The 14,509-nt window shown below is 44.0% G+C and overlaps 1 protein-coding gene across 1 annotated transcript in view; it reads left to right on the forward strand.

The window, feature by feature from the left end:
- Window positions 1–14,509, forward strand: part of dlec1 (DLEC1 cilia and flagella associated protein) — a gene marked incomplete at its 5' end in the record, with an annotated part of 148,357 nt that overhangs the window by 133,330 nt on the left and 518 nt on the right. Inside the window, one exon of the mRNA XM_029744506.1 lies at window positions 10,733–10,853. Coding sequence (XP_029600366.1) covers window positions 10,733–10,853 — 121 coding nt within the window. The remainder of the gene's footprint in view (window positions 1–10,732; window positions 10,854–14,509) is intronic.

A 14,509-nucleotide genomic window follows, 5' to 3' on the forward strand; every position in this document is an offset into this window, starting at 1 on the left:
GAAGCACAGAGCAGGATGGATGAAGGACAGAGCAGGATGGATGAAGCACAGAGCAGGATGGATGAAGCACAGAGCAGGATGGATGAAGCACAGAGCAGGATGGATGAAGCTAAGAGGGGTTACTTTGCTGATAAAATCATTGAGAACAAAAATGACCCTAAAACGCTTTGGAAATCATTTAAGGAACTAGGCTGTAGTAGTACTACCAAAAACAAACTGAACAGCATTGGACTGAACATCAGCGGGGAGATGGTAGATGGTATATGAAAAAGGTTGCCAATGAATTCAAGTAACCTACATCACACATCATCAGAGTGCTGATGAGTTTGGGCCTTCCCTGTAGCTCAGTTGGTAGAGCATGGTGTTTGCAACGCCAGGGTTGTGGGTTTGATTCCCACGGGGGGCCAGCACAGAAAAAAAAAATGTATGAAATGTATGCATTCACTACTGTAAGTCGCTCTGGATAAGAGCGTCTGCTAAATGACTAAAATGTAAATGTAAGTGCGTAGCTGAACACTGTATGCTGGAAACACTCGCTTTGTTATTTTTGACTAAAACATAACCAATATTCATTAAATATAAATTCCAAACTTGTTTAAATAAATACCAAACTAGCTTTTAACAACTAGGACCGCTATTTCTTGTCCCGGAAACCTGCTGAACTGACAGGTTGAAACCTGCTGAAGTGACAGGTTGAAGTCTACTTGACAGAGCCACTAAGCTGTTAGCCATTAAGATAACGAAGTTGGTACCAGATGAGTTTTGCAATGGAGCCCTCTTTGACTGGAGTAGTGATGTGACGATCGTCGTAAGGAGTAGACCAAGGTGCAGCGTGTTGAGTGCTCATGATAAATATTTATTTTAACTCAGAACACTAAAGCAAAATAACAAACAAACGGAAACCGAACGTCACATTCTGCAGGCTTTACAGAGCCGTGCAAAAACAGGATCCCACAACTAAAGGTGGAAAAAAGGGCTGCCTAAGTATGATTCCTAATCAGAGACAACGATAGACTCTGATTAGGAACCATACTCGGCTCAACACAAAGAAATAGAAAACATAGAAATGATCATAGAAATACAAAATCTAGAATGCCCACCCAAATCACACCCTGACCTAACCAAAATAGAGAAAATAAACGGCAATCTAAGGTCAGGGCGTGACAAGTAAATGAATGGTTCCAGCACTGTAGGAGCTGTATCTATATGCTTTATTTCAGGATAAACTGGATCCCTCGGAGGTCCAGTGCTGTAGGAGCTGTATCTACTACGCTTTATTTCAGGATAAACTGGATCCCTCGGAGTTCCAATGTGGCAATTGTTTGCTTGCCGAGGATTATAGACTTGAGGTAGCTTCCTTGATCACACAGGTCGCCGGTCTACGTAAGAAACTGAGGAAAACACAGAGTGGAATGTATTCTACGCCGGTGGCTGGACGGCGTTTGCGCTTGTTGGATGTATCTCCGCCTTGTCGTTTGTCGTTATCCAACTGGCCGGTGTTGCCCGGAGTTCGTTCTCCAGGGAAGCCATCTCCTGCCTCTTCTCCCCCATCTGATAGCGGAGTCGAAGGAGCACAGCAAGAGGAGCATGGCAATCAACGATGGTCGCATTTGGAAGCCGCAGACAGCGGCCTCCCATAAAGCAGTCTACACTCCCAACGAGAGGCCCAGAGCGGATACAAACAACAAATAGTTTTGCCGCCCTGGAGCCTGATCTTCCTGCACCTTCGTTGCTGGGGGCACCTGTGTCTGGAGCCTGATCTTCCTGCCCCTTCGTCGCTAGGGGTTACCTGTGTCTGGAGCCTGATCTTCCTGCCCCTTCGTCGCTGGGGGTACCTGTGTCTGGAGCCTGATCTTCCTGCCCCTTCGTCGCTAGGGGTTACCTGTGTCTGGAGCCTGATCTTCCTGCCCCTTCGTCGCTGGGGGTACCTGTGTCTGGAGCCTGATCTTCCTGCACCTTCGTCGCTAGGGGTTACCTGTGTCTGGAGCCTGATCTTCCTGCACCTTCGTCGCTAGGGGTTACCTGTGTCTGGAGCCTGATCTTCCTGCCCCTTCGTCGCTAGGGGTTACCTGTGTCTGGAGCCTGATCTTCCTGCCCCTTCATCGCTGGAGGTGCCTGTGTCTGGAGCCTGATCTTCCTGCCCCTTCGTCGCGGAGGCGCCTGTGTCTGGAGCCTGATCTTCCTGCCCCTTCGTCGCTGGAGGCGCCTGTGTCTGGAGCCTGATATTCCTGCCCCTTCGTCGCTAGGGGTTACCTGTGTCTGGAGCCTGATCTTCCTGCCCCTTCATCGCTGGAGGTGCCTGTGTCTGCGACCGCTGTGCCTACTCCTACTCCTTCCCCTATGATTTCAAAGTTGATGTTGGCAAACTTCCGTCCCTGAACTCTGGATCGAACTGGGCTTCTCCATCTGTCGGAGGCCTGCACCAGGTGCCACTAGCTGCGGGCTCAAGTTATCCTGCCTCTCGCTCGTCCATAAACGGTTCTCCGAATCCTGTGAAGCATGAGAGTGGGTGAATTTCCTCATCCTTCTCACCAGCTGTGATTTTGGGCAGCTCCATGGTAAGAAATGTGACTGTTCCTGGTGCAAAAACAAGGTCCCATCCTGGAGCTCAAGTAAATGACATTACTAAGCTGCTCCTGAATGTACTACACCAGGACGTGGAAATCAATTCTATCCTAGTCCATGTGGGTTTTAATGACATTATGAAGGGCAGCTCTGAACAGTTGAAACTGTATTTTAAAGAGCTGATTGACTCTCTGCTAGACACTAATTAAAGACCCATCATATCTGGCCCTGTGCTCTCTCTGATTCGTGGCATTGAACGCTTTAGCAGGATTCTTTACTTCACAACCGGCTATGTGATTATAGCAGCTCAATGGGTGTAACTTTTGTTGACAAGTTTGACACCTTTTGGAAACAGAACACATTTTATAAGGAGGATGGGACCCACCCAAATCATTTGGGTTCCTGGATCCTTTCACAGCATTATAAGGATGCGTTGAGACAATTACTTATCAATGACCCAAGCCCAGCTCAGTTAATCTCTACCATTCTGGCGCTGAGTTGTCATAACGCTTCAGGAAATGTACATTATCCCAGGGGTGTTGGTAGACACAATGTAAGTAACCTAATTTATGTCCCTCTAACTGCCCTGAATGCCTCTGGTGATCCTACAGCTATTGTATGCAGTAATCATGTGCCTATTGACCAGATTTATGCTGTTACCACTGAGGCGGTGTGCCCTAGTAGGAAGTCCATTGTGTGCAGCTCACCCTGCACTAATATAAATAACATGAAAATATCTACTTCTGCTGAGCTTCCCAGTAAAGCAATAAAAACAAGCAAGCATCTGAGAAAAGACCTCAAAATAGCCTACGTTAACATATGTAGCTTAAGAAACAAGGTTCATGAAGTCAGTAACTTGCTTGTAACAGATGACATTCATATTCTGACTATCTCTGAAACTTACTTAGAAAATACCTTTGATGATACAGTGGTAGCAATACATGGTCATAACATCCACCGAAAAACAGAAATGCCAAAGGTGGAGGTGTTTCTGTCTATATTCAGAACCACATTCCTGTAAAAATTACGGAGGATCTCATGTTAAATACTGTTGAAGTAATATGGCTGCAGGTTCATCTGCCTCACCTAAAGCCCATTCTGGTGGGAAGCTGCTATAGACCACCAAGTGCTAACAGTCAGTATCTGGATAATGTGTGAGAAATGCTTGATAATGTATTGTATTGACTGGCTTTCATCAAGCTGCCCACTCAAGAAAAAGCTTCAAACTGTAACCAGTGCCTGCAACCTTGTTCAGGTTATCAGTCAACCTACCAGGGTAGTTACAAACAGCACAGGAATGAAATCATCAACATGCATTAATCGCATCTTTACTAACGCTGCAGATATTTGCTTTAAAGTAGTATCCAAATCCATAGGCTGTAGTGATCACAATATAGTAACCATATCTAGGAAAACCAAAGTTCCAAAGGCTGGGCCTAATATAGTGTATAAGAGGTCATACAATAAGTTTTGTAGTGATTCATATGTTGATGATGTAAATAATATTTGCTGGTCTGTGGTGTGTAATGAGGAGCAACCAGACGCTGCACTGGACACATTTATGAAATTGCTTATTCCAGTTACTAAAAAGCACCATTAAGAAAATGACTAAAAACTGGATTTATGAGGAATTTAAAAATTGTATGGTTGAAAGGGACGAGGCAAATAGATGTGGCTGCACAACCAATTGGGAAACGTACTGCACATTGAGAAATCATGTGACTAAACTGAATAAAAAGAAGAAACTACACTATGAAACAAAGATAAATGACATAAAGATTGATAGTAAAAAGCTTTGGAGCCCCTTCAATTACATTTTTGGAAAAAAGGCAAATTCAGCTCCATCATTCATTGAATCAGATGGCTCATTCATCACAAAACCAACTGATATTGCCAACTACAATTATTATTCATTTTTTTCTACCCAATTTCGTGGTTTCCAATTGGTAGTTACAGTCTTGTCTCATCGCTGCAACTCCCGTACGGACTCAGGAGAGACGAAGGTCGAGAGCCGTGCATCCTCCGAAACACAACCCCAACCAAGCCGCACTGCTTCTTGACACAATGCCCACTTAACCCGGAAGCCAGCCGCACCAATGTGTCGGAGGAAACCCCCGTACACCTGGCGACCGTGTCAGCGTGCACTGCACCCGGCCCACCACAGGAGTCGCTAGTGCGAGATGGGACAAGAACATCCCTTCCGGCCAAACCCTCCCCTAACCCGGACAACGCTGGGCCAATTGTGCGCCTGCCCCATGGGTCTCCCGGTCGCGGCCGGCTGCGACAGAGCCTGGACTCAAACCAGGATCTCTAGTGGCACAGCTAGCACTGCGATGCAGTGGTACCGCTGGTTTGCTAACTTCTGTCTGTAGCATCCCAACAGTTTGGGCTACACACTAATATGACACATTTTTGTAAAGGTGAGACTCTCCCGAACACAAATATTTTTGTTTGTTTTGCTCTCGGAAGCCCACAAGCCTCACAAGACTTGTCTGAAGGTAGCCCGGGTAAAATGTATGGAAGTATACAGTATTTGGAAGTATACTGAACAAAAATACAAACGGAACATGTAAAGTGTTGGTCCCATGTTTCGTGGGCTGAAATAAGGCTAGGGTTAGGCTGTCTATGGGCTGTAATTCAATGCTTATTTTTCTTTTGTTTAGATTTTATTGTGATATATTTTTTTAACAATACAAAACATCCACAAACATCCACAACATCACCCCTAAGCAGACCTCCCCTGTTCACACCCCCATCTCCAGCGCCCTAACCAGAACCCCCTGTTCACACCCCCATCTCCAGCGCCCTAACCAGAACCCCCTGTTCACACCCCCATCTCCAGCGCCCTAACCAGACCCCCCTGTTCACACCCCCATCTCCAGCGCCCGCGTCACTCTCCAACTGCAGCATTGTGTTTCTCTCCGTAGCCCACGCACTTTCAAGAAGTATTATGCCAAGTTAGGGGTTCAGCCAAACTCCACCCATCGGATATCTCACTACAGTATTGTGTTTCTCTCCGTAGCACTTCCAACATTTACATAATAAAACATTTGACCTTTCCAATGTGTTAACGATGGAGGATTGGTTGATTTCCAAAGTATGCGTTTTGCAAGATGATCAAGGAAAAAAGTATCATCCAACCCATCGGAAATCTCACTGCACCCTCCTCATATGCCATGTCTGATTAAAAGTACATTTACATTGTAATACTTCTGACAGCAAACTTTCTAACTGCCCATAACTTTTGGACTTTATAACATTTTCAGAAGGCATGTATTATTGAGTCATTGTTAGTTTTACAGTTAAGTCATGACCCTGCCGTTGTGCTGTAGAATTTTGTCTCTTGTGTAATACTTTAGAACCGTTTGGCCATAATGACCATCGTTATGTTTGGAGGAAAAAGGGGGAGGCTTGCAAGCCGTGAAGCACGGAGGTGGCAGCATCATGTTGTGGGGGTGTTTTGGAGGGACTGGTGCACTTCACAAAATAGATGGCATCATGAGGACAGAAAATTAGGTGGATATATTGAAGCAACATCTCAAGACATCAGTCAGGAAGTTAAAGCTTGGTCGCAAATGGGTCTTCCAAATGGACAATGACCCCAAGCATACTTCCAAAGTTGTGGCAAAATGGCTTAAGGACAACAAAGTCAAGGTATTGGAGTGGCCATCACAAAGCCCTGACCTCAATCCTATAGAAAAGTTGTGGACAGAACTGAAAAAGTGTGTGCGAGCAAGGAGGCCTACAAACCTGACTCAGTGACACAAGCTCTGTCAGGAGGAATGGGCCAAAATTCACCCAACTTATTGTGGGAAGCTTGTGGGAGGCTACCAGAAACGTTTGACTCAAGTTAAACAATTTAAAGGCAATGCTACCAAATATGAATTGAGTGTATGTAAACTTCTGACCCACTGGGAATGTGATGAAAGAAATAAAAGCTGAAATAAATCATTCTCTCTACTATTATTCTGACATTTCACATTCTTAAAATAAAGTGGTGATCCTAACTGACCTAAGACAGGACATTTTTACTAGGATTAAATGTCAGGAATTGTGAAAAACGGAGTTTAAATGTATTTGGCTAAGGTGTATGTAAACTTGCGACTTCAACTGTAGATAGGCTCTCTGCAAGGTTTTGTATAGCTGGCCTATCATATGAACATCAAATCAAATCAAATTTATTTATATAGCCCTTCGTATATCAGCTGAAATCTCAAAGTGCTGTACAGAAACCCAGCCTAAAACCCCAAACAGCAAGCAATGCATGTGAAAGAGGCACGGTGGCTAGGAAAAACTCCCTAGAAAGGCCAAAAACCTAGGAAGAAACCTAGAGAGGAACCAGGCTATGAGGGGTGGCCATCCTCTTCTGGCTGTGCCGGGTGGATATTATAACAGAACATGGTCAAGATGTTAAAATGTTCATAAATGACCAGCATGGTCAAATAATAATAATCATTGTAGTTGTCGAGGGTGCAACAAGCACGTCCGGTGAACAGGTCAGGGTTCCGTAGCCGCAGGCAGAACAGTTGAAACTGGAGCAGCAGCATGGCCAGGTGGACTGGGGACAGCAAGGAGTCATCATGCCAGGTAGTCCCGAGGCATGGTCCTAGGGCTCAGGTCCTCCGAGAGAAAGAAAGAAAGAGAGAAAGAGAGAATTAGAGAGAGCATATTTAAATTCACACAGGACACCGGATAAGACAAGAGAATACTCCAGATGAAACAGACTGACCCTAGCCCCCCGGCACATAAACTACTGCAGCATAAATACTGGAGGCTGAGACATCCTTTTCTGACTCAAATACAGATCGTTCTGATGTCCAAAAGATTTCAAATCAAAATGTCTTGATATCAAACTTTTAAGTAGCATGTACTTAACAAATATCCAAAATTGCTTTTTAATTCAGTCATGGAAATACATGTATTTCCTGTTACAAAGTCATTTACGGTTTCTATGCCTTTAGTTTTCCAAGTGGACCAATTTATCAGTGAATTCTGAAAAGCTGTCCAAGAATTGTTCCATAAGGTTGTGTTTTTAGGGAGGGATATTGGTTCTTGTAGAATATGTTTAATTTTCTTCTATAGGAAGGTTAAAACAACCCTCTGACTGTAAAACGTTCCTGTTTATTCTATGAGTTGTGGGGTGCTCAAAAAGCATGCAATTGATTTCAAACAAACCAGAAGGGGTGTAAAATGCGCCTGTGATTGGTGATGGTATGTTAACCTCTCTAGGGTATGTGGGACGAAATCGTCCCACCTACGTAACAGCCACTGAAATCCAGTGGCGCGATTTTTGAATCGTTAGAAATACTATTACTTCAATTTCTCAAACATATGACTATTTTACAGCTATTTAACCTCTACGGGCCACGGGGGCAGTATTGAGAATTTTGAAAAAAATATGTGCCCATTTTTAACTGCCTCCTACACCAACTCAGAAGCTAGGATATGCATATTATTAACACATTCGGATAGAAAACACTCTGAATTTTCTAAAACAGTTTGAATGGTGTCTGTAAGTATAACAAAACTCATATTGCAGGCAGAAACCTGAGAAAAATAGATTAAAAAAAATGAGAATTTTGTGGCTGTACTATTTAGTGTCATTGTTTTAAAGATACCACAGTGAGAAAGGATTCAGTTCGCAACTCCTACTGCTTCCACTAGATGTCAACGATCTTTAGAAAGTTGTTTGAAGCATCTGTGATAAATACACACCGAATTAGAAAGCTTACAAGTTGACACGTCATCACTTCATTTTTTGCGCCTGCGCATGAATCTGAGAAGAGTGCCTTTGTCATTATCGTTTATTCTAGACACTTGATAGGTTGTGTGAAAATATTACTGATGTTTACTGATGTTTCACGTTAAAAATGGAACAAAAGATTAGTGCTAAACAACGTTTGACATGTTTAAACAAACGTAAATAGATTATTTACTAGGTTTTCTTTAGTTTTTCGACGTGACTTTACACTGCCCACCTCATTTTGTGGGAGCCTACTGAACGCTAACTATTTGGACATAAATTATGAACTTTGTCAAAAGAAACCACATTTGTTCTGGACCTGGGATCTCTGGCAGCGCCTTCTGATGGAGATAATCAAAGGTAAGGGGATATTTAGAATGTTATTATCGATATTAGATGATGCTAATGCTAACGGTATAGCTTAGCTTAGCTTAGCATATAGCTTATTGTTGTTAGCATAGTACCCAGTTTATACAAAATGTGATTTCCCAGTAAAGTTATTTTGAGATCTGGCCCTTCGGTAGCAATTACGAGATGATAATATATTATTCTTTGAATGACAATATTATAATTTACCAATGTTTTCGAATAGTAATTCCGTGATTTGTAATGCTGGATTCACTGGGTGCATTCGAGCCGAAAAAAATTCTCAATTTCACCGCGACTGTAAATGCTGTTTTTGGATATAAATATGAACTTGATGGAACTAAAAATGCATGTATTGTATAACATAATGTCCTATGAGTGTCATCTGATGCAGATTGTCAAAGGTAAGTGCATAATTCTAGCTAGTTTTCTGTCTGTTGATGCCCTTCTTTGAATTGGCTAAACATTACACGCAGCTATTGTCAATGTACTCTCCTCACATAACCTAACTTTATGCATTCTCCGTAATGCCTCTGAAAATCGGACAGCGTGGTTAGATTTAGGAGATATATCTTTCAAATGGAGGAAAATAGTTGATTATTTGATTTTTTGAAATGATTACTCTTGCAGTTTTGAATTCCCCGCCATGGTCACATGACAATGAATCCCAATACCGGGATAAGATCGGGATAAGATCCTCAACAGGTTAAAGACAAGAATCTCGTTAATCTAACCCCACTGTCCGATTTCAAAAAGGCTTTACAACGAAAGCAAAACATTAGATTATGTCAGCAGAGTGCCCAGCCAGAAAAAATCAGACACCCATTTTTCAAGCTAGCATATCATGTCACATAAACCCAAACCACAGCTAAATGCAGCACTAACCTTTGATGATCTTCATCAGATGACACACCTAGGACATTGTGTTATACAATACATGCATGTCTGTTCAATCAAGTTCATATTTATATCAAAAACCAGCTTTTACATTAGCATGTGACGTTCAGAAAAAGCATAACCCCCGCAAACTTCCGGGGAATTTACTAACAGTTTGCTAAATCACTCACGATAAACGTTCACAAAAAGCATAACAATTATTTTAAGAATTATAGATACATTGCTCCTCTATGCACTCGATATGTCCGATTTTAAAATAGCTTTTCGGATGAAGCACATTTTGCAATAATCTAAGTACATAGCCCGGCATTACAGGGCTAGCTATTTAGATACCCACCCAGGTCAGCCTCCACCAAAATCACATTTCCTATAAGAAAAATGTTCTTACCTTGCTTGTTCTTCATCAGAATACACTGCCAGGACTTCTACTTCAATAACAAATGTTGGTTTGGTCCCAAATAATCCATCGTTATATCCAAACAGCGACGTTTTGTTCGTGAGTTCTAGACACTATCAGAATGCTTCTTCACGGTCCCGCGCATGGCGCATTGGCGTGTCAAAAATGTCTAAATATTCCATTACCGTACTTCGAAGCATGTCAACCGCTGTTTAAAACCAATTTTTATGCCATTTATCTCGTAGATAAGTGATAATATTCCAACCGGGAGTATGCATTGAGCCTAAACAGCCGAATAAAATTTCTCCTCAGGAGCGACTCGTGCACGCGCCTCATTCAAAGGTCCTCTGAGTCGACACTTACAAAAGGTGATAATGTGTTTCAGCCTGAGACTCCCTCGTAAACCTTCAGTTATTTCCCGGGCTCTGAGAGCCTATCGGAGCCCTGGGAATTGTCACGTTACAGCTAAGATCCTTACTTTTCAATAAAAAGATGTAAGACGCACGACTCCTTGTCAGACAGGGTACTTCCTGCTTGAAACCTTGTCAGGTTTTTGCCTGCCATAGGAGTTCTGTTATACTCACAGACACCATTCAAACAGTTTTAGAAAATTCAGAGTGTTTTCTATCCAAACCTGAACAATAATATGCATATTCTAGCTTCTGAGTTGGTGTAGGAGGCAGTTAAAAATGGGAACATATTTTTTCCAAAATTCTCAATACTGCCCCCTAGCCCAAACAGGTTAACTCTCTCTTTGTCTGCAGAGTCTGGTGAGGAGGAGGAAGGGTCAGAGTTCAGAGTGACTCCTTACTGTGGGGTCCTGAAGCCGTTGGAGTATCCTGTCTCCTCTTGCACACAGCCCCTACAGATCAGCTTCACTGCTAGGTAACTAACCCTAAGCCTAACTAACACACAGCCCCTACAGATCAGCTAAACAGCCAGGTAACTAACCCTAACTAACACACAGCCCCCTACAGATCAGCTAAACAGCCAGGTAACTAACCCTAACTAACACACAGCCCCCTACAGATCAGCTAAACAGCCAGGTAACTAACCCTAACTAACACACAGCCCCCTACAGATCAGCTAAACAGCCAGGTAACTAACCCTAACTAACACACAGCCCCCTACAGATCAGCTAAACAGCCAGGTAACTAACCCTAACTAGCACACAGCCCCTACAGATCAGCTAAACAGCCAGGTAACTAACCCTAACTAACACACAGCCCCTACAGATCAGCTAAACAGCCAGGTAACTAACCCTAACTAACACACAGCCCCTACAGATCAGCTAAACAGCCAGGTAACTAACCCTAACCCTAACTAACACACAGCCCCCTACAGATCAGCTAAACAGCCAGGTAACTAACCCTAACTAACACACAGCCCCCTACAGATCAGCTAAACAGCCAGGTAACTAACCCTAACTAACACACAGCCCCTACAGATCAGCTAAACAGCCAGGTAACTAACCCTAACTAGCACACAGCCCCTACAGATCAGCTAAACAGCCAGGTAACTAACCCTAACTAACACACAGCCCCCTACAGATTAGCTAAACAGCCAGGTAACTAACCCTAACCCTAACTAACACACAGCCCCCTACAGATCAGCTAAACAGCCAGGTAACTAACCCTAACTAACACACAGCCCCCTACAGATCAGCTAAACAGCCAGGTAACTAACCCTAACTAACACACAGCCCCCTACAGATCAGCTAAACAGCCAGGTAACTAACCCTAACTAACACACAGCCCCTACAGATCAGCTAAACAGCCAGGTAACTAACCCTAACTAACACACAGCCCCCTACAGATCAGCTAAACAGCCAGGTAACTAACCCTAACCCTAACTAACACACAGCCCCTACAGATCAGCTAAACAGCCAGGTAACTAACCCTAACTAACACACAGGCCCTACAGATCAGCTAAACAGCCAGGTAACTAACCCTAACTAACACACAGCCCCCTACAGATCAGCTAAACAGCCAGGTAACTAACCCTAACTAACACACAGCCCCCTACAGATCAGCTAAACAGCCAGGTAACTAACCCTAACTAACACACAGCCCCTACAGATCAGCTAAACAGCCAGGTAACTAACCCTAACCCTAACTAACACACAGCCCCCTACAGATCAGCTAAACAGCCAGGTAACTACCCCTAACTAACACACAGCCCCCTACAGATCAGCTAAACAGCCAGGTAACTAACCCTAACTAACACACAGCCCCCTACAGATCAGCTAAACAGCCAGGTAACTAACCCTAACTAACACACAGCCCCTACAGATCAGCTAAACAGCCAGGTAACTAACCCTAACTAACACACAGCCCCCTACAGATCAGCTAAACAGCCAGGTAACTAACCCTAACCCTAACTAACACACAGCCCCTACAGATCAGCTAAACAGCCAGGTAACTAACCCTAACTAACACACAGGCCCTACAGATCAGCTAAACAGCCAGGTAACTAACCCTAACTAACACACAGCCCCCTACAGATCAGCTAAACAGCCAGGTAACTAACCCTAACTAACACACAGCCCCCTACAGATCAGCTAAACAGCCAGGTAACTAACCCTAACTAACACACAGCCCCTACAGATCAGCTAAACAGCCAGGTAACTAACCCTAACCCTAACTAACACACAGCCCCCTACAGATCAGCTAAACAGCCAGGTAACTACCCCTAACTAACACACAGCCCCCTACAGATCAGCTAAACAGCCAGGTAACTAACCCTAACTAACACACAGTCCCCTATAGATCAGCTAAACAGCCAGGTAACTAACCCTAACTAGCACACAGCCCCCTACAGATCAGCTAAACAGCCAGGTAACTAACCCTAACTAACACACAGCCCTACAGATCAGCTAAACAGCCAGGTAACTAACCCTAACTAGCACACAGCCCCTACAGATCAGCTAAACAGCCAGGTAACTAACCCTAACTAACACACAGCCCCCTACAGATCAGCTAAACAGCCAGGTAACTAACCCTAACTAACACACAGCCCCCTACAGATCAGCTAAACAGCCAGGTAACTAACCCTAACTAACACACAGCCCCTACAGATCAGCTAAACAGCCAGGTAACTACCCCTAACTAACACACAGCCCCTACAGATCAGCTAAACAGCCAGGTAACTAACCCTAACTAACACACAGCCCCCTACAGATCAGCTAAACAGCCAGGTAACTAACCCTAACTAACACACAGCCCCCTACAGATCAGCTAAACAGCCAGGTAACTAACCCTAACTAACACACAGCCCCCTACAGATCAGCTAAACAGCCAGGTAACTACCCCTAACTAACACACAGCCCCCTACAGATCAGCTAAACAGCCAGGTAACTAACCCTAACCCTAACTAACACACAGCCCCCTATAGATCAGCTAAACAGCCAGGTAACTAACCCTAACTAGCACACAGCCCCTTACAGATCAGCTAAACAGCCAGGTAACTAACCCTAACTAACACACAGCCCCCTACAGATCAGCTTAACAGCCAGGTAACTAACCCTAACTAACACACAGCCCCCTACAGATCAGCTAAACAGCCAGGTAACTAACCCTAACTAGCACACAGCCCCCTACAGATCAGCTAAACAGCCAGGTAACTAACCCTAACTAACACACAGCCCCTACAGATCAGCTAAACAGCCAGGTAACTAACCCTAACTAACACACAGGCCCTACAGATCAGCTAAACAGCCAGGTAACTAACCCTAACTAACACACAGCCCCCTACAGATCAGCTAAACAGCCAGGTAACTAACCCTAACCCTAACGAACACACAGCCCCCTACAGATCAGCTAAACAGCCAGGTAACTAACCCTAACTAACACACAGCCCCCTACAGATCAGCTAAACAGCCAGGTAACTAATCCTAACTAACACACATCCCCCTACAGATCAGCTAAACAGCCAGGTAACTAACCCTAACTAACACACAGCCCCTACAGATCAGCTAAACAGCCAGGTAACTAACCCTAACTAACACACAGCCCCCTACAGATCAGCTAAACAGCCAGGTAACTAACCCTAACTAACACACAGCCCCTACAGATCAGCTAAACAGCCAGGTAACTAACCCTAACTAACACACAGCCCCTACAGATCAGCTAAACAGCCAGGTAACTAACCCTAACTAACACACAGCCCCCTACAGATCAGCTAAACAGCCAGGTAACTAACCCTAACTAACACACAGCCCCCTACAGATCAGCTAAACAGCCAGGTAACTAACCCTAACCCTAACTAACACACAGCCCCCTACAGATCAGCTAAACAGCCAGGTAACTAACCCTAACTAACACACAGCCCCCTACAGATCAGCTAAACAGCCAGGTAACACCACAATAACCACATCTACTACTGTATTACTACAAATATATCTCGATATGGTTTAGTTAGATATTTCTCTACATGGTTTGGTTACTGTCCATAGGTCTCTATATGGTTTGGTTACTGTCCATAGGTCTCGATATGGTTTGGTTACTGTCCATAGGTCTCTACATGGTTTGGTTACATATTTC

The sequence above is a fragment of the Salmo trutta genome, unplaced genomic scaffold (genome assembly GCF_901001165.1).
Source record: "Salmo trutta unplaced genomic scaffold, fSalTru1.1, whole genome shotgun sequence".
Classification (NCBI taxonomy): Eukaryota; Metazoa; Chordata; class Actinopteri; order Salmoniformes; family Salmonidae; genus Salmo; species Salmo trutta.